This window comes from Schistocerca gregaria, chromosome 5, assembly GCF_023897955.1.
Source record: "Schistocerca gregaria isolate iqSchGreg1 chromosome 5, iqSchGreg1.2, whole genome shotgun sequence".
In the NCBI taxonomy this organism is placed as follows: domain Eukaryota; kingdom Metazoa; phylum Arthropoda; class Insecta; order Orthoptera; family Acrididae; genus Schistocerca; species Schistocerca gregaria.
Window position 1 is genome coordinate 99,867,098 of NC_064924.1, and position 20,778 is coordinate 99,887,875.

The following is a 20,778-nucleotide window of genomic DNA, read 5'->3' on the forward strand; positions in this document are numbered from 1 at the left end:
CCCAAAGGTTGAAGAAATAAAGTTGTCAAGATGGTAGCTAAAGGGTATCACGCTCTACGAATTGTGGAAGAAAAAGATTTTTGAAAACTGATAGAACTAGTTTCTCATTGCCCAAACTACAAACTTCCATCAAGAAAAACGTCATCGGAAAATTAATATCAACAGTTCACAATGACATAATGGATGAAGTACAAAAAAAGGTGCAAGCAGTATCTGCGTTATCTCTCAGTACTGATGTTTCGACGTCGAGGAATAATGAAAGCTATATAGCCATTGTAGCCCACTTTATAGATGAAGAGATTAAATTTCAGTCGGCACTACTTGGTTGTATTAATTTTAAAGAGCGGCATACCATCCAAAACGTGTGCAATTTCATGAAAGACGTTATGACAGACTGGCATATTTCCCACAAAGTAGCTGCTATTGTTAGCGATAATGCTGCAAATATCTTACCTGCTGTCAGACTTGGTGAGTGGCGATCGGTCTCATGTTTCGCCCAGTCTCTAAATCTTGTTGTACAAGAAGCTGATAAAGAAATATCTGACGTTTTGGCGCAAGTTAAAAATACTGTCGAGTTTTTCAATCGTAGTACACAAGGCCAATAAAAACTGATTGCTACAAAAACAGGACGTCCAGACCCGCTGGAATTCTACTTTTGACGCGCTTCAGCGAATAATAACGGCAAAGGATTGATTGCTATGTTAGCACTACTGCGCTCTGACCTAACAATAAAAGAAAGTGACTGCCAAGTAATAGGAGTTTTGCCCTTACTTAGTCCATTCTATGAAATTACGGTAGAAATAAGTGCCGAAAGAAATGTGACTTTGTCGAAACTTACTGTGTTTTGTAATCTGCTCAACAGTTTTCTGCAGAAGCATGCTTCTAACAATAAAAATATTGTCTCTGTGCAATCAGTGCTCAAGAAAGGCATGGAAGACCGTTTTAAAGATTTAGAGTATAACATTCTATACGCTGAGTGTACTATTCTGGACCCCCGATTTAGACAGAGAGGATTTAGAAATCAAAAAGCTTGTGAAGTTGCGATACAACGCCTCAGAATTAAAGTTGGCAGAGTGCAGTTACTTCAGAGAGAGAATCGAGATATTTTACTGGCTGATCCTATTGCTAGCGACCGTTCGGCGTCTTGTTCTAGTAGGAGCAGTAATGAAAATAAAAAAGACTCTATATGGTACGAGTATGACCAAGAAATAAGAAAAATCACTAGAGCAGATAACCAACTTGCTGCTGATATTCGCGAACTCGATAAATACCTCAATGAAGAGTATATAGATCGAAAAAAAGATCCACTTGAGTGGTGGCACGAGCGTCGTCAGTTATATCGTCATGTATATGCATGTGTGTTAGAGAGATTTTGCATAGTAGCAACATCAGTGCCCTGCGAACGCGCTTTTTCGGCGACGGGACAAATCCTTAATGAACGAAGAACACTGTTATCAACGACCAAAGTTTCCCAATTAAGGTTTTTAAATAATAATATGTCAATTTTTGCAGTATTTCACTTGAAAATTAGAAGACTGATTATTTAGAGAATGATAATGCAAAGCACAAAAAGTATTCTTTTGAATACGGTCTCTCTCAGGGGTCACAGTTACTTTTTCTATGTCTAATTGTTTGGTAACAAATTATAAGTGTTAGTGTTTCTTCTGTTAATCAAAAAAATATTATTGTTTGTGCCATATAGTACTTAACCTGTACCTAAAGCAGAAAAATTTTTTTGTTTCTTATTTCCAAAACTTTAAAAAACTCGATTATTTATGGAAGTGTATTTTTATCCACCAAGAAAACGCATTTAGCATATTCTGTAAGTAACATTCCTACAATGAACTAATAAATAAATAAATACACTCCTGGAAATGGAAAAAAGAACACATTGACACCGGTGTGTCAGACCCACCATACTTGCTCCGGACACTGCGAGAGGGCTGTACAAGCAATGATCACAAGCACGGCACAGCGGACACACCAGGAACCGCGGTGTTGGCCGTCGAATGGCGCTAGCTGCGCAGCATTTGTGCACCGCCGCCGTCAGTGTCAGCCAGTTTGCCGTGGCATACGGAGCTCCATCGCAGTCTTTAACACTGGTAGCATGCCGCGACAGCGTGGACGTGAACCGTATGTGCAGTTGACGGACTTTGAGCGAGGGCGTATAGTGGGCATGCGGGAGGCCGGGTGGACGTACCGCCGAATTGCTCAACACGTGGGGCGTGAGGTCTCCACAGTACATCGATGTTGTCGCCAGTGGTCGGCGGAAAGTGCACGTGCCCGTCGACCTGGGACCGGACCGCAGCGACGCACGGATGCACGCCAAGACCGTAGGATCCTACGCAGTGCCGTAGGGGACCGCACAGCCACTTCCCAGCAAATTAGGGACACTGTTGCTCCTGGGGTATCGGCAAGGACCATTCGCAACCGTCTCCATGAAGCTGGGCTACGGTCCCGCACACCGTTAGGCCGTCTTCCGCTCACGCCCCAACATCGTGCAGCCCGCCTCCAGTGGTGTCGCGACAGGCGTGAATGGAGGGACGAATGGAGACGTGTCGTCTTCAGCGATGAGAGTCGCTTCTGCCTTGGTGCCAATGATGGTCATATGCGTGTTTGGCGCCGTGCAGGTGAGCGCCACAATCAGGACTGCATACGACCGAGGCACACAGGGCCAACACCCGGCATCATGGTGTGGGGAGCGATCTCCTACACTGGCCGTACACCTCTGGTGATCGTCGAGGGGACACTGAATAGTGCACGGTACATCCAAACCGTCATCGAACCCATCGTTCTACCATTCCTAGACCGGCAAGGGAACTTGCTGTTCCAACAGGACAATGCACGTCCGCATGTATCCCGTGCCGTCCAACGTGCTCTAGAAGGTGTAAGTCAACTACCCTGGCCAGCAAGATCTCCGGATCTGTCCCCCATTGAGCATGTTTGGGACTGGATGAAGCGTCGTCTCACGCGGTCTGCACGTCCAGCACGAACGCTGGTCCAACTGAGGCACCAGGTGGAAATGGCATGGCAAGCCGTTCCACAGGACTACATCCAGCATCTCTACGATCGTCTCCATGGTAGAATAGCAGCCTGCATTGCTGCGAAAGGTGGATATACACTGTACTAGTGCCGACATTGTGCATGCTCTGTTGCCTGTGTCTATGTGCCTGTGGTTCTGTCAGTGTGATCATGTGATGTATCTGACGCCAGGAATGTGTCAATAAAGTTTCTCCTTCCTGGGACAATGAATTCACGGTGTTCTTATTTCAATTTCCAGGAGTGTATATTTTAAAATTAAAATACTACGAGTGTACTGTATGTAAAGTAAAGTAGTTTACTACCCCAATTTACCCATTTGTGTAAATAACTGGTTTATTTGCCCTTTCGAAGTCTAATTACTCGACATAAAACTGTAATAATACAGGCATTGGCAACATTGGTTATTATTTAAAAGACTAGCATAACGAATAAAAGAGTGTGTGCATTAGCGGCAGCTAATCGAGCGAACTGTCTTTCTGGAAATCGAGATGGGAGCTAACGAACTAAAAGAGCGACCTAGTTCGCGACGGAACAGCGAACTAAACTGAACGTTCCCAGTCGCGAACTGTAATGCGCAAGACCGTCCTGTATATTCGGTGCTCCCTCGAGTTCGCTGCTTTGCCTCTGAAGATGTCTCCCGCAGTCAGAGAGGAAACGTCAGGGGAAGTAAAGCGCACCGACCACGGTCTCCCAGCGGACTCCCGTGCGCGCACAGAGGTACACAGCTGTTTGTGGTCCAGCAGGCGTCGCCGTCGTCGACGCCCGGGGCGAGCCACGGGCACGCGGTGCCCAAGATGGTGCGCGTGACGAGCGACCCGGCGCTCAGCCCCTGCCTCGAGAGGCGGCGCTTCGGCTACGAGGGCGACGGCGCGCCGGGGGCGGCGGGGGCGGCCGACGCGGACCTGCCCGAGCAGCCGCCGCCCAAGCCCAGCCGGGTGCCGTCGCTGCCGCCCAAGGAGCACGCGGCCGCGGCGGCCAACCACGACGTCCACCAGCCGCCCGTCTTCGACAACGGATTGCCGGTACGTCTGCTCCTTCCTCCTCAATCCATGGTTACAGAGCCACACCTCTCTGCCCTGTCCTTCATTAAGTTTCTAACTTAATAATAGTGAATTTTTCGCGCTTCCGTAAACCTCTCTCTACAGCTCATTCCAGTACCTGTGTCCTACAGGGTGGCGCACGAAATGTGTTACCAATTGTTTCTTTCACAATTAACGACGCACATTAGAGATCCCGCTGGGATCTCTACAGCAGTACCACCAGAGCTTGGAAAAACAAGTGAGTTACGAAATGACGTGTAATTCACGATACTGCCGCTAGGAGACTAGTAAGCAGCAATGGCTGACAATGGAATACTGACGACACAGCAACGATCGGCAATTGTGTTACTTTTTCATGAAACGAAAAGCCTTGTTGTGACTCAGAGGCGTTTTCGGCAACTGTTTAACACACGATGGGTCCCTTGCAAGAAGCCCATCCACAGGTTGTACGATAGATTTGTACAGGAAGGAACAGTATTGGAAGCGAAGCGACCTCGGCCAAAGCCTGTTTGTTCGCCGGAGTATATTGAAGCGGTACGAGTTGCTGTACAGATAAGTTCCGGGAAATCTGTAGAAAGGCAGCAATGCAACGAGGAATAGCCAGACGCTCTGTTCAACGCAGTCTTAAAAGTGACCTCCACATGTAGCCATACAAGATGACCTGTGCACAGAAGCTCACTGAATAACACAAGTAGCAGACACTACTGTTTGTTCAGTGGGCGGAGGATAGGGAAGAAACTCTCAACGTTTGGTTTTCAGACGAGGCGCATTTTCATTTACATGGTCTGGTTAACAAACAAAATGTACGCTTTTGGGTCACTGAAAACCCACAAGTGCTTTATGAACGACAACATTATGCTCCGAGGATTGCAGTGTGGGCAGCAATTTCCAGTCACGTACTTATGGGACCCTTTTTCTTTGAAGAAACTGTGAACAGCGAGTGTTATTTGAGCATGCTTCGCAGTAGCTTCATTCCACAGCTTCCTGCTGCTGCCTTGCTCTTAAACACGTAGTGGTTCATGCAAGATTGAGCAAGGCCACATACTGCAAACACTGTGTTGGAGTTTTACACGAGCATTTCGACATGAGCATCATTTCACTCAGGTTTCCAGGTCGCTTCAATGACGGACAAAATTGGCCCCCCAATAGTCCAGACCTCAATCCATGTGACTTTTTTCTTTGGGGGTACCTAAAGTAAAAAATTTTCCCGAAACGTCCACGTGGTTTAATGGAGCTCAGAAGACTTATTCTTAATCACTAACTTCAGTGTTCGTTTGAAGGAAGTTATGAAAGGAAGTGGTGGCCTTTGTGAGCATGTGCTGAGTTAGAGCAAATCTCCATGGACGGCTCTTTACTGTAGTATATGTCCTTTAAGATTTTATTGACAATAAAGTTTATATTCAAAAACAAAATGGTAACACATTTCGTGCGCCACCCTGTGTATCAATAAATGACAGTACTGTTTATAATTGTCGACATTAACGTACTTATGACAGCGTGGGATTGATTTATTTACTGCAGAAGCTGGCGCTATAAATTAACATTACTTGGACAGAATACTCAAAAATAGTCCTGTGCGTTGTAAGGGTAAAATATTCCCTGACATCTTTCAACAACCGGTAGCGTCTCGTCATTGGTAATGACTAGGTGCTTTGCCAATATCTTGCACAATTTTAGCGACGCCGTGCAATACAACATGGGGTAACACCATCTTTCTTTCTTTCTTTTGCTTGCGCCTTTGTCACACAATGACGCAGGGTCCGCATGGTTAATTGGATTTGACGAGGTTAACTTAAGGGGTGGCCGGATGTCCTTCCTGCCGCCACCCCGTACCCCCTGGGATGGAATTAGTGTACCCCAACTGTCTGCGACTAGTGTAATCCATGGAATAGTGCGAATGTGTTCAAATGCCTGCAAGCCGTGGAACTGAGGCGGGACGTGGGAACCAGCCCGGTATCCACCTAGTCGGATGTGGAAAACCGCCTAAAAACCACATCCAGGCTGGCCGGCACACCGGCCTCCGTCGTTAAGCGGCCAGGCGGATTGGATCCGCGGCCAGCGCGCCTACTCGAGTCCAGAGCAGCGCAATAGCACTCTCGGCTAACCTGGCGCGTGTGATAACACCATCAACCCCTCCAATAATTGATTGTGTTTGTGAGCCCAAAAATTTCCCCTTTTGTAAATGCAGGAATAGAATACCGACAGATATAAAGTTCTTGAGAACAGCCTGGTTATCTTTCAGTTGGGTGATTTGTGGGAGAGGTCCAAACAGCGAGGTCATCTGTCGTATCGGATGAGGGGATGGGCAAGGAACGCGATCTTCCCCTTATAAAGAAACCATCCCAGTATTTGCCTGAAGCAGTTTAGGGAAATCACGGAAAATCTAAATCAGGATGGCTTGACACGTGTTGGTTGTCTTTTGCAGAGCGAAACACTTACATTATGTAATGGGACTAGTGCAGATATTTTTATATGTACATACATCAGCGTGGTGGTTGTCTTACCTCAGCGTTAAACAGTTTTCCGACAGACCCGTTACAAACTTTCCGTCATGATGTTTTCTGCACGGCCATACCTGGGCCGCGAAGTGAACAATGCCGGTCAGTAAAGACTAACCTTTTTGCGTCTATGCGTCCACACTTTAACATCTGATCTGCTGTGCCAGCCGCTGTGGCCGAGCAATTCTACGCGCTTCAGCCCGGACTGCTACTACGGTCGCAGGTTCGAGTCCTGCCTCGGTCATGGATGTGTGTGATGTCCTTAGGTTAGTTAGGTTTAAGTAGTTCTAAGTCTAGGGGACTCATGACCTCAGATGTTAAGTCCCATAGTGCTTAGAGCCATTTGAACCATTTGATTTGACCTGTTGTCCAGGGGAAAATAAGCATTGATGGCTTGCTCTTGCCCCCATGTGCTTGTAGGTACTACCCGGCCTAAAAACGTATCACCTGTAGCAGCAATAATTATTAGTCTGCATATGACGTAAATGTTGAAGTAATGTGGTTCAGTACGCCGTTCTCAGTCACCAACAGGAATACATGCACTTAAACAAACCTGTTACACCCTATATATAAGTCTCACCTGTAGCATGTGTTATTCTGTTGTAATCGACAGCTGAGCTAACCATCAAAAACTTGAAAGTGTCTAAGTTAGGCGACTATCAAGAACGTTTTAAGGGAATCCACATGTATCTTATATGCTGGGTGCTCTGCAGCTTGTAAGTATTAGTTAATTCCATGTTTTTGTCTTGTGACAGTAGTGTCCAGTACGACCAAGAATTGTGGTCGTTTAGCGTCCGACGGTTGCAACACGTACACACGACAAAACTGTGTACCATAGACATCCATATTTGGCACACACGTCTTCAGTCATAATCAAGATATATGCCACACATGTTGGCTACGTGTTCAAATACTGGTCTGGGTATTAAATAATTGTCAATGTACCACATTGTGTATGGCAAAAGGAACCCACATGATAGCAACTGACGGAAAGTGTCAGTATACAATACCAACAAACCTCTGCGCTCGAATCTTTAATGAATAGGATTACCATATATAAAACGGTTTCAAACGTTTGAATACTTTCAAATTGAGTTAATTGTAAAAAAGTAATAAATTAAAATGTCATTCCTGCTCTATAAGTTTTACTGCATGAACAGCGAGAAAGTAGCAAGAAATACACTTATTTTCTTTAATTATTTTATGAGAGATTGTAACCTCCCCACAAAATAAAATAATATGAATAATACTCTCATTTAGCGTAACTACCCAACAGTGAAAATATAATACAATGTGACAAACCTATAACCTTTCAATAATTGACAGTCAATTTAACCTGATAAATTTTAGACGTCAGCAATGCTGCGTCATGGCCCTGATACATCATTCTGAATAAGCTGAAAAATCTTGCCTTAATTAGGTCGCCGGATAACGCGTATATATCTGCTCCTATAAGAAATTTTCCTGGCGCAGCTAAGTGCAGTGCTGGCCGATAGATTTGTCTTATAAAAAAGGAAAGAACTGACTTTTCTTTTCAATAATCGGGATTGCCAAGGATTGGAGAAATTAGTGAATTCTTTAAATTGAGATAAATGTCAAAAGTTACTTTTTATGAGAAAGATTATTATGAACAGATTTTTTTAAACATTTACATGGGACTTGATGTAACAATACTACATATGCGCGAGGCTGCTTTTACCTTATCCTACAACGCTCAGGCTCCGCCATCGCTGCACACGACCGGCCCAGCCAACACGATACACCAGACCAGACTGCTCGCTAGCAACAGCTTATTCCTACTGCTACACAGTTCCTACTGCAGTCAATACTGCTCTTTGGTCTCAGATTCTCTTCTAGCTTACATATCGCAGGCAGCGCGTGAGCAATGCATCGAAATTACATCAGCTCGAGTGCGCTAGCAACAAATTCTTTAATTATGGACCTCTTACTTATACAGTTATTTCCTTTAATTATTTTATGAGAGATGTAAGCAAGATAAACTTCGGAGAGGTTTGAGATTATGTGTAAAGATTGTTGAAAGTCACTGACCACTCTCATTCTCAAATACTGGATGAACATAGTCTGCAAGGAGATACACTGGGTGTCTGTCCTCAGAGCCAGCAGGCGCAGTTTCTCTTGTGTTCCAGCATATACCTGCAATTTCGCTTTGGCATTGGTAGCTCGAATCAGCCTAAACAAATAGTGCTCATCAAGTCTTTCATGTGACGCCCAGGTTTGTTTCTCGTTACAAACAAAAAGATTTTTAAAGCGGAATTTTACGTACCCGTTCGATAGAGCGCTCCCAGATTACTTTAATGTGATATTCATTTTATCAGTACTTATTAACAGGGATAGTAAAACTCGGAATACGAGGGTCACTCCAAAAGAAATGCCCACTATTTTTTAAAAAATCCATCTTTTATTCTACATGTTTGAAAGTTTTACAGTGTATAGATACATCCTTTAGGAACAATATTTTCATTTCTCTTTATAATTTCCATCCCTCTCAACTGCCTTACGCCATCTTGGAACCAGCGTCTGTATATCCGCATGGTAAATTTCTGGACCAACCTGTTGGAGCCACTGTTTGGCAGCGTGCACAAGGGAGTCGTCATCTTCAAACCTTGCTCCACGAAGAGAGTCTTTTAGTTTCCCAAAGAGATGATGGTCACATGCAGCCAGGTCAGGACTGTAAGGTGGGTGTTTCAGTGTTGTCCATCCGAGTTTTGTGATCGCTTCCGTGGTTTTTTGATTGACATGTGGCCGTGCATTGTCGTGCAACAGCAAATCACCCTGCTTTTGCCGATGTGGTAGAACACGACTCAGTCGAGCTTGAAGTTTCTTCAGTGTCGTCACATATGCATCAGAATTTATGGTGGTTCCACTTGGCATGATGTCCACAAGCAAGAGTCCTTCGGATTCGAAAAACACCGTAGCCATAACTTTTCCAGCAGAAGGTGTGGTTTTAAAATTTTTTTTTCTTGGGTGAATTTGCATGATTCCACTCCATTCATTGCCTCTTCGTCTCTGGTGAAAAATGATGGAGCCATGTTTCATCATCTGTCACAGTCCTTCCAAGAAATTCATCTCCACCATTCTCGTACTGCTCCAAAAGTTCGCTGCACACAGTTTTTCTTGTCTCTTTGTGAGCCACTGTCAACATTCTGTGAACCCACCTGGCACAAACCTTTTTAACGCCAAAACTTTCAGTATTCTGCAAACACTTCCTTCCCCTATCCCAACGTAGCGTGACAATTTGTTCACTGTGATGCGGTTGTGAGCAGTCACCAATTAACTCTCTGCACATTGTCTGGAGTGTGTGCAGTACGAGGCCTGCCTCTGTGAGGACAATCCTCAATATTGCCGTGCCCGCTTTCATCGCGTAACCTGCTTGCCCACCGAATAACTGTACTGCGATCGAGAGCAGCATCTCCATTCACCTTTTTCAACCTCTTGTGGATGTTTCCCACTGTCTCGTTTTACATCACAGAAATTCTATGACAGCACGTTGCTGTCGAAAATCAAGTGCAGCAGCCATCTTGAAGACATGCTGACACATGCAGAATGAAAACTGTATTTTTACAAAAATAGTGTGCATTTCTTTTGGAGTGATCCTCGTAATAACGAGTACTGAGCACTAATTGTCTGGGCTGACTCTAGACACAGAATGCAGAAACGAAACTGCAACACCCTCCTGACGACTGTGAGGAGAGACACCCGTTTAGAGAGTTTCTAAATCTGATACTAGACTTAGGGTGTTAAACCTTTAACGTAAGATTAATCTCCCACTGACTAGATTACAATATTTTAAATTTTTAAATTCGGTCAGTAATTATATGAAATACTGAAAATCAATTTTTTTGATGCTCCTGGAACCGGTTAGATAGGCAACGTGCGACTGGAATCGAGTGGCCGGATGACCGGGTTACCGTTTCAGTAATTAGTGAGGAGGCCCCTTGGCCCGGATGATGGTACTCGGCTTTTCACCGACGCTGTGTTTTGTTAACAGTGAAGGCTGACAGCTGGTCACGAGTTTATTCACTGCGAAATTCACGTTTGGCGTATGACAGGTTATCTTTGTTCACACTCCAGTGCCACCGGGCTTTGCGCAAAACAGGTACAGCTGACAATCGTATGTGAATGGCACTTGCTGTCACACACCTGTCGCACGAGTGCACGCAGTCGGCATTCACCATTGTTTCTCTTCCACCTTGCAAACCATCACTTCCCAGCCTCTCCTTACACCCCATTCGCAGTCAGAGACGCAGGTCGCATAAGATAATTGGCTTGTGGCGCCTTTAGATATAACGTTATTTTATCCTTGGTGGATATCAGTCAAATCCCTGGATGTCATTCAATTAAAGGCTTTTGGAGAGGTTGGATAGAACCTTTATGTGTAGCTGAATAAACCATTAATCACTGAGGTATTCCTCTACAAAAAAGTTTGTTCTTTCTTAGTTATCAATCTAAATCTGATTACACGCAGAGGTGGAGAACCATAATATGAGGCGGGAATAAAAGTGCCCGAAATATAGAGGGAAATGTCCAAAACCGGACCGCTATTTTGTTTTTTATCTAAAAAAGTGGAAATTAGAAAGAAACTGAGCTTCAAAAGCATGGACCGTTAAAAGGTGTTACAAAAAAATTATTTTTAAAATCTGTTACCTATTTGAAAAATAGTTACCATAAACTGTCTCCTTCTAAAAATAAGCAAAATAGCAACAAACAAAATTCGAAAGAGATGGTTCAAAAATGGTTCAGATGGCTCTGAGCACTATGGGACTTAACTGCTGAGATCATCAGTCCCCTAGAACTTAGAACTACTTAAACCTAACTAACCTAAGGACATCACACACATCCGTGCCCCAGGCAGGATTCAAACCTGCGACCGCAGCGGTTGCGCGGTTTCAGACTCTAGCGACTAGAACCGCTCGGCCACCCCGGTCGGCTCGAAAGATATATTGAATTACAGTAAACGTACTTTAGTTTCAAACTGGGTATAATACATTTTCCAAAAGAGTCCTGCTTTAGGATGTTCCTTTGGGCTTTCTTTCTGGCACTTCCGTTTTGCCGGCCGCGGTGGCCAAGCGGTTCTGGGCGCTTCAGTCACGAACCGAGCGACTGCTACGGTCGCAGGTTCTAATCCTACCTCGGGCATGGATGTGGGTGATGTACTTAGGTTAGTTAGGTTTAAGTAGATCTAAGTTCTAGGGGACTGATGACCTCAGATGTTAAGTCCCATAGTGCGCAGAGCCATCTGAACTTCCGTTTTGTGACGTTTAAGAAAAAGACTAACCCAATTTTCCTCTACAGTTTCGTCTTTGAAAGGGTGTTCAATGTTATTTCTCTCTGTTAGTTGGACGGCGATTTTCAGAAGTCATTACGAGTAAGCCCAGAGAAAAAAGGTTCCCTAGTAGGACAATACTAAACCATCTCTTCTACAAAATATTTCACCCAAAATTGTTGGCCTGGCTATTTTGTTTTTGCCACTTCCTCTGGTGGGTATTTCATGTTGGACATCCTCATATACCGAGCGAGGTGGCGCAGTGGTTAGCACGCTGGACTCGCATTCGGGAGGATGACGGTTAAAACTCACGCCCGGCAATCCTAATCTAGATTTTCCGTGATTTCCCTAAATCACTTTAGGCAAATGCCGGAATGGTTCCGTCGAAAGGAGACGGCCAACTTACTTCCCCATCCTTCCCTAATCGACTGGGACCGATGACCTCCCCAAAATCAACCCCCTCATAAATGCTGTTTTTGGAACATTAAACTGTTTACTTCCTTTCTTCAAACTCATTTTCTTTTTATAGAGAGCATCAATAGCTTTCGTCACTTTAGAACGTCTCCACACTCTTTTATTAATCTTCTATATTATCCACCTCGAAGCTGCAATAGAATTCCAATAGAACAACAGTGTCTACTAATACAGGCAGACTTCAAGCACGAAAAAGTAAGCTACCCAGTCTAAGCAGCTGCATCTCGCATTTTGTTAACCAATTAAAAATTTACCCAAACACCTAAATGAAACTGTTTGAACATAACCATTAATCTTAAACCTTAATATTGAAGAACACGTATATGTTGAAGTGCTTACCTGCCAGTATCTAGCAGAAGTAACGGAAAATGAAAAACAATGTAAACACTTATTGTAGTATAATGCGAAGATCACAGTGGCACACCGAAGTCAGCAAATGATACCACAGATATTAGTGACATCTCACTGCGATCAGGAACGATTAATGGGAGGTGTTTATAAAGACATGCCCTCTTTCTCAGCACCACAGCGCCATCGTACAAAGGTCGATATAGAGCCGAGCGCGGACTCGCTCTGCCACAGTCTGGTGAGTAACGCAATTGTGAAGAGTTCACTAACGAGATGAAAAACTGTGGCGGGTAGGATACGTTTTTGTAACAAAATAGCTTAATTTGGCGTAATGAAAGAATTGGTGCACATTTTGTATCGATTTGATGCGTCTTTCGCCGGTCGGATGGCCGTGCGGTTCTAGGCGCTACAGTCAGGAGCCAAGCGACCGCTACGGTCGCAGGTTCGAATCCTGCCTCGGGCATGGATGTGTGTGATGTCCTTAGTTAGGTTTAATTAGTTCTAAGTTCTAGGCGACTGATGACCTCAGAAGTTAAGTCGCATAGTGCTCAGAACCATTTGAACCATTTTGATGCGTCTTTCTCGGATCATTCTAAATAAGTCGGAGTTGTTCCCCAATTTTAATGTTTCTCGATTTCAGAGCCATCTGTCAATAGTTTAAAGAAATGTTTCAGACAAAAGTTGATTACTTTTTTTTTTTGAGAATCCGAATCTCCAATAAAAATGGGTGTTTCCATTTAAGATTTAAAAGTTGCCCCCCCCCCCCCCCCCGCCCCACCCTAGGGGGAGGGGGCTGGAGGTTACGTGTAGTATCATTTGATGTTCACTTTCGAGCTTACGAACTTGTCTTAGGAAGTACTTTTACCCGATGTGTAGTTTTCGAGGTTATCTCGTCCGAAACTTCAAATGGACCACCTTGTATATGCCTCCATAGTAGCCCTAGTTTCTCGAATCTTATCTTCGCGGTTCTAACGCGCAAACGCGCAATGTATGTTGGCGGCAGTAGAATCGTTTGGCAGGCAGCTTCAAATGCGAGTTCTCTAATTTTTTTCACTAGCGTTTCCCGAAAAGGGCGTCGCCTTCCCTCCAGGGGTTACCATTTGAGTTCCCAAAACATCTCTGTAACACTTGCATGTTGTTCGAACTTATCTACATCAAATCTATTAGCCCGCCTCTGGGCTGGGATCTCAAACAATCGAGCAGTACTCACGAGTAGGTGGCGCCAACGCCCTATATGCGGTCTACTTTTCAGGAGAACTTTCTTTCCTAAATCATTCCAGTAAACAGAACTATATCATACAAAGATGCCAGCGTCTCTGTTACTTTTGGAAGCACGCTGGAAGTCTTTCTTTGTTAGAACGTTTAGTTTTCACTGCCACTCCGCAGCTCAAATCTCCCCCACTCTATCAACTCTTCGATCTTTCATATGAATTTTCGTTTTAAGGAAGGGGAAGAAGTCACACGGAGCTAGGTATGGCGAGTACTACGGGTGGGATTTTTGTCAAATTTCCTGAACAACATAGGCCGCATATGGTCGTGCAATAGAACGCTCACTTCTCTGAGCCATTTCGTTGGATGTTTTCTCCTCATGCCCGCCCTCCGTGACCAAAATGCACTCTTTATGAAAAATGCCATCAATATATTTAAAAGAATTTCAGCAGGTACTTAATGTTAATCTTGACTTGTCGAGCCTTTGTTTGGTTTCTCCGGAGGTGTGCGGACACGTATATTTTCGGACACCGGAGATTTTCGCACACAACCGTCCCCTCCTCTGCTTTCGATCGCTGTGCTCTCCCACCCTCCCCTCCATACCGCCACCTGAGTACTCTGTGAACTTCGTACTGATCAAAATACATCCAGTTATCCGAGAAACACGTGGAATAAATGGGAAGTTTTCACAATAAAAGTTATTATTTTGTTATGTAAATTCCTCGCTCAGAAAATATGACGAGGACCTTGCATTATGAGCAGTGTGAAGTGTAGGGGAACCAACAAGACACAAGGAATTATTTGGAAATTGATCTTCATGAAGGTATCTTTAAAAGTGAGTGACAGTAGTAAATTTCTACTAGAAGACGACAGATTAGAGGAGAGGGCAATCATTTTTAGCGGAAGCAAATCAACTGAAAGTTCAAAAACGACTACCTGTTTTTATGAATGGAACATTAAGAGTTGCAACGAGCAGTTTGCACAAAACTGTACATACATCCACATCATAGTGACGAAACAAACATTCTTATCGTTCTATTTGTCCTGTTCCGTAACAAGAGGAGAGACCTATGTTCACCTGTTTCGTCAGTGGTGCACAAGAAAGTGTATGTCGTTTTTTGAAGCAGCTGAGATACCGAACCATCCTCGGGCTTTCTTTTCATGTGAAATAAGTGGATGTCACTTTCATATGAAGCAGAGTTTACGTGGAAAAGTTCAAGATTTCAGTCTAATGGAGAGGTACCGCCAGAACGGAGATTTTGAAAACTTCTCGTTAGCGTGTGTGCAGCGTTACCATTTGTAAAACAGGAGGGCATTAGTAAAGGATCGATCATGCGCAAGCTCCTGATAAAGATTATTATTTCCCTTTTTGACTACTGTACTTCCTGCATACCTAGCTACAGAATGAGAATATCTCCATTCTAATATGGAATTGCTACAGGAAAAAGTACCGAACGACGAATGTTGTTGAAGGGTGACGCAGCACAATAAATATTATTCGAAGCAATTTATATTCTTCTAGGCCCACTATGCAGTGTATGTCTTTCAAGAGCATTGTATAATTATAATTCCAAGTACGCTGCTAAATTTGATTCCTATTATTTTTACAATAGGCCTATTTCGGCTGATTTGCCATCATTAGGTTATCTGTCAGTAATGGTACATAATTTTGGTGCAGTATTTCTCGTTTTATAGGTAAATATTAAGTAGATTTCATCATTATACATGTTTTCACACGGCTTATTGTTCTGACATCCACGCGTTATTGGCGGATCTGTCATTCTCTATTTGCTTGTTGATTGCGTTCCTTTCGTGTTATTGGAGCGACAATGGTTGGTTGTCACCTTAGCTGACTGACTACGCACAATTATGGAAAGAAAATATATAGCTGAAAATATAATACACAGACAAAGAAAAAGTACAGTATTGGCAAAGGCATAACAGCAATGACAAAACTGCCTATAACATACAGTATCGCTGTATTATCTGTCAAATAAACTGTCACGAAAATAATAATACAAAGAGTATAATCTGAGAAAAGCATAAGGTAATAAGTCAGATAAGGTGATAACCAACCATTATTATTTCCATAACACCAAAGGAACGTAATCAACAAGCAAATAGACAGTGACAGAACTGCCCATATTTGATGGTTGTCAAAACCATTAGGAATATGTATAAATGTATAATAATGAAATAATTACCAATGAAATTAGAAGTAATGTACCATGATTATTTACCATTACTTACAAACAACCTGATCGTGGCAGTTCAACAGAAACAGGACTAATAAAAATAATAACAGTAAAGCTAAGCGGCGTACTTGGAATTATAATTATAATAATTATAAAAATTATAAAATTATTGGAAACCCTCACCCTACAAATCAAATATTTGATGAAATACTTGAAGAAGGACATGGAGTGCTCCAACATGTTCATGTAGTTGGAGATGAATATTGAAAAGAAGAAGAAGAAGAAGAAGAAGAAGAAATACTTGAAGCTAGATGACCGGAGAGAGAGGACTGTAAAAAAATTACGAAGAGACTAGCAACATTAGATCCTGCTTGGAATCCATTATCCACATTCAGAAAGTAGACTAAGATTTATTCACAAGTAATATATTAAAAAGCCATAAAAGGCACTATCACCTTGAAGATTATTTGGTTAAAATTACTAGTTATAATGAAGAAGCGTTGTCAGCTTTAAGTTATACGTTTGTGTCTGACAACTCCTCCCAAACCCCTGGATCGATTTCAAGAAAATTTGGCACACAAACAGCAAACTTATCGAGTATCACCACTGTTGATTTCATAACCTCCTAGCTAAAATAAGAGCAGAATAAGGGCAAAAACCTACGTGAAACTCAGTAAGCCGGCCGGAGTGGCCGAGCTGTTCTAGGCGCTACAGTCTGGAACCGTGCGACCGCTACGGTCACAGGTTCTAATCTTGCCTCGGGCATGGATGTGTGTGATGTCCTTAGGTTAGTTAGGTTTAAGTAGTTCTAAGTTCGAGGGGACTGGTGACCTTAGAAGTTAAGTCCCATAGTGTTCAGAGCCATTTCACCCATTTGAAACTCAGTAAAAACTTTTCGCGTCCATCTAGAAAAGTTTTAGTGAGTTTAACGAAGGCGATGTTGGCCTGATATATTCGACTATGCCCTTTGGCTACACTGACTAAAGGATCCTTCTAAGAAATACCAAATTAAGATAACCTGAGGTGCCTAAATAAGGCGAAAAGCGTAGTTGAAAAATAAAAAAAGTTAAAATTGCAACCAAGACAGTTTTTAACCATTATTTTCGTATTGTGTCTCTCGCTATGCGCAAACTGTTAGTCCTAAAGTAAAAATGAATAGGACCTTTTTGAAGGAAATTTAATGTAGCTCAGTTTTGTACTGGGATACGTTTTTGCTAGAAGCTGTAATTTTCGAGTTAATAAAGAAAATCGTACGAAAGTGACCTTAAAGCCAATCCACACCCTTACACTCAGCCCCCACTGGTCAGGATTCCTAGGCGTTGCTCGTGGCAGTCCCTCCGACCACTGTACAAAAATTCGCGACTGCAAGAATTATTTCCCACATTCGACCTTCTTTCGTCTTCACTGACTGGCCTTATCACGACACCGCTTAGTCGAGCATTTACAAATTATAGAATTGACGTTTGCGTCAATTTTACCTTACGATTTTGTACATTTTAACAGCATTAAACAAACAGTTACATCATTGTATTCGTCAGGCCTACTGACGAAGAAACTACTGTGCTTGTAAGGTTTGAGTCGAATCGTCAACGTAATTAGTTTTGGCGTAACGTTTACAGAACTCGTTTTTCTTTCGTTACTCTAATGAGCACATTTAAATTGATAATATCAACGAAATAGGTGACTATGCTGGTGGTGTAATATCCCCCACTCAATAGAGACCAAAATTGCTCGAACATCGGAAGGAGATCATGTAGTTGGAAATCTTTGTACATTGGTAGGAGGTAGTACTGTTGTTGTTGTTATTGTTGTTCTTGTTGTGGTTGTGGTCTTCAGTCCTGAGACTTGATGCAGCTCTCCATGCTACTCTATCTTGTGCAAGCTTCATCTCCCAGTACCTACTGCAACCTACATCCTTCTGAACCTGCTTAGTATATTCATCTCTTGGTCTCCCTCTACGCTTTTTACCATCCACCCTGTTCTCCAATACTAATTTGGTGATCCCTTGATGCCTAAGAACATGTACTACCAACCGATGCCTTCTTCTAGTCGAGTTGTGCCACAAACTCCTCTTCTCCCAAATTCTGTCCAATACCTACTCATTAGTTATGTGATCCACCCATCTAATCTTCAGGATTCTTCTGTCGCACCACATTTCGAAAGCTTCTATTCTCTTCTTGTATAAACTATTTCTCGTCCATATTTCGGTTCCATACATGGCAACACTCCATACAAATACTTTCAGAAACGACTTCCTGACACTTAAATCTATACTCGATGTTAACAAATTTCTGTTCTTCAGAAACGCTTTCCTTGCCATTGCCAGTCTGCATTTTATATCCTCTCTACTTCGACCATCATCAGTTACTTTGCTCCCCAAATAGCAAAAACTTATTTACTACTTTAAGCGTCTCATTTCCTAATCTAAATCCCTCTGCATCACCCGACTTAATTCGAGTACATTCCATTTTCCTCGTTTCGCTTTTGTTGATGTTCAACTTACATCCTCCTTTCAAGACACTGCCCATTCCGTTCAACTGCTCTTCCAAGTCCTTTGCTGTCTCTGATAGAATTACAATGTCATCGGAAAACCTCAAAGTTTTTATTTCTTCTCCATGGATTTTAATACCTACCCCGAATTTTTCTTTTGTTTCCTTTAGTGCTTGCTCAATATACAGATTGAATAACATCGGGGATAGGCTACAACCCTGTCTCACTCCCTTCCCAACCACTGCCTCCCTTTCATGCCCCTCGACTCTTGTAACTGCCATCTGGTTTGTGTACAAATTGTAAATAGCATTTCGATCCCTGTATTTAGCCCTGCCACCTTCAGAATTTGAAAGAGAGTATTCCAGTCAATATTGTCAAAAGCTTTCTCTAAGTCTACAAATGCTAGAAACGTAGGTTTGCCTTTTCTTAATCTTTATTCTATGATCAGTCGTAGGGTCAGTATTGACTCACGTGTTCCAATATTTCTACGGAATCCAAACTGATCCTTCCCGAGGTCGGCTTCTAGCAGTTTTCGGAGTGGCCGAGAGCTTCATTCTAGAACCGCGCGACCGCTGCGGTCGCAGGTTCGAATCCTGCCTCGGGCATGAATGTGTGTGTTGTCCTTAGGTTAGTTAGGTTTAAGTAGTTGTTAGTTCTAGGGGAATCATGACCTCAGCTGTTAAGTCCCATAGCGCTCAGAGCCATTTTCTACCAGTTTTTCCATTCGTCTGTAAAGAATTCGCATTAGTATTTTGCAGCCGTGACATATTAAGCTGATAGTTCGGCATTTTCACATCTGTCAAAACCTGATATGAACAACATATTAGAAATCTTGACTGGTAAGGAACGAGTGTGGGGCTGGGGGTGCATTTACAGGTCACTTTTGCACATTTCCTTGAATAACTAAACCTGTGACCTAGAGTGAAAACGTACCCCTATACAAAATTTTACTACGTTACATTTTCTACAGAAAGGTCATGTTCATTTTTTCTGTAGGACTAATAGCTTGCGTGTAGCGTGGGAGAGAATATAAAAATCCGGCTCGTGGCTTTTGAAGGTTAGATGAAACATTGCGGGTTGCGTGAAACGACATCGGTAGGGGTAGCTGAGTCACTTTGTAAAAGGGGGTGATCAAAAATTTTCGTTCCAAGGCCGTACAGTCCAAATATCGGTTTGGCAATCAGGTAAATATTGCCGTTTGATAAAACACCGTCCAGTTTTACATGAAGTACTCCATAACTGCCTGATGCACATCCTTCTCGACAGAAATGACTGACCGTTCAAGGCCTTTTTAAAGGGACCGACGATGTGATAAATGAATGGAGAGAGATCAGGACTAAAGGTCGGGTGTTCGAGTGCCTCCCACTTGTCTGTAATGAAGAGGCTGCCTCACAGATCGAACGCCGTCATACCATTCCACAACGATGATTTTCGACAGACATCGTGCCCCACAGACATTAGTCGTTCACCGATTGACGTTTAGCGACGTTTCTCCTTCGGTGGTTAAGAAGGGGAAGTTGATCCTGTTTGGACACTTTTGGTAATAACGACATCATAGCTAACGTCCCTCTTTTGCCGCACGCACGTCAGAAATGTCACACTTAATTCCTTGGCTACATGTTGGTACTTGTATTACCCGCATCGGAGTCGCGCAGTGTTGCATATACGCTGTAGCAGCGCCCTCAAATGGGAACTTTTATCGCGCCTTTTATTATGTAATCATTTTGTGGTCGAAGCTCTTTCTTTGGCTGTTTTTGTTTCCTAATATGTTATAAGGAAATCTGGTTCCGCCTTGAGCAAACAGAATTTTTCTTGTTTTACTACCCATGCATGTTTCGGAAAAGTTTCTCCATCGTAACACACACTCATGAGTGAAACAGTTTGTGTGAGAAAACTCCACTCAGACACCCTGTAGCAGCACGAAAACGCTGGACCTGCTAAAAACGACATACTGGAAGGGAATAAATGAAGCTGTGCTGCAAATGCCAAATAGACTTGTGGACACCAGTATGTAATAATATTATCAATAAACCCCTCTGAAGATCGAGAGATTTCTCCGAAACATGTGTGGATAGTAAAACAAGAAAAATTGTATGTTCCCTTTATTAAATTAATAAGAAACTCCAAGAATTTTTTACAAATGCGAAAAGGGTGGGGAGGGGAATTAATATATAGTAAGACACGACCCTACTTCCGTA

The 20,778-nt window shown here is 43.0% G+C and overlaps 1 protein-coding gene across 3 annotated transcripts in view; it reads left to right on the top strand.

Annotated features, from left to right (window-relative positions):
- Positions 1 to 20,778, top strand: part of LOC126272054 (SH2 domain-containing protein 3C) — a 950,261-nt gene that overhangs the window by 864,199 nt on the left and 65,284 nt on the right. For all 3 annotated transcript variants that reach the window (XM_049974570.1, XM_049974571.1, XM_049974572.1), the window contains one exon: positions 3,786 to 4,064. In XM_049974570.1, coding sequence (XP_049830527.1) covers positions 3,786 to 4,064 — 279 coding nt within the window. The remainder of the gene's footprint in view (positions 1 to 3,785; positions 4,065 to 20,778) is intronic.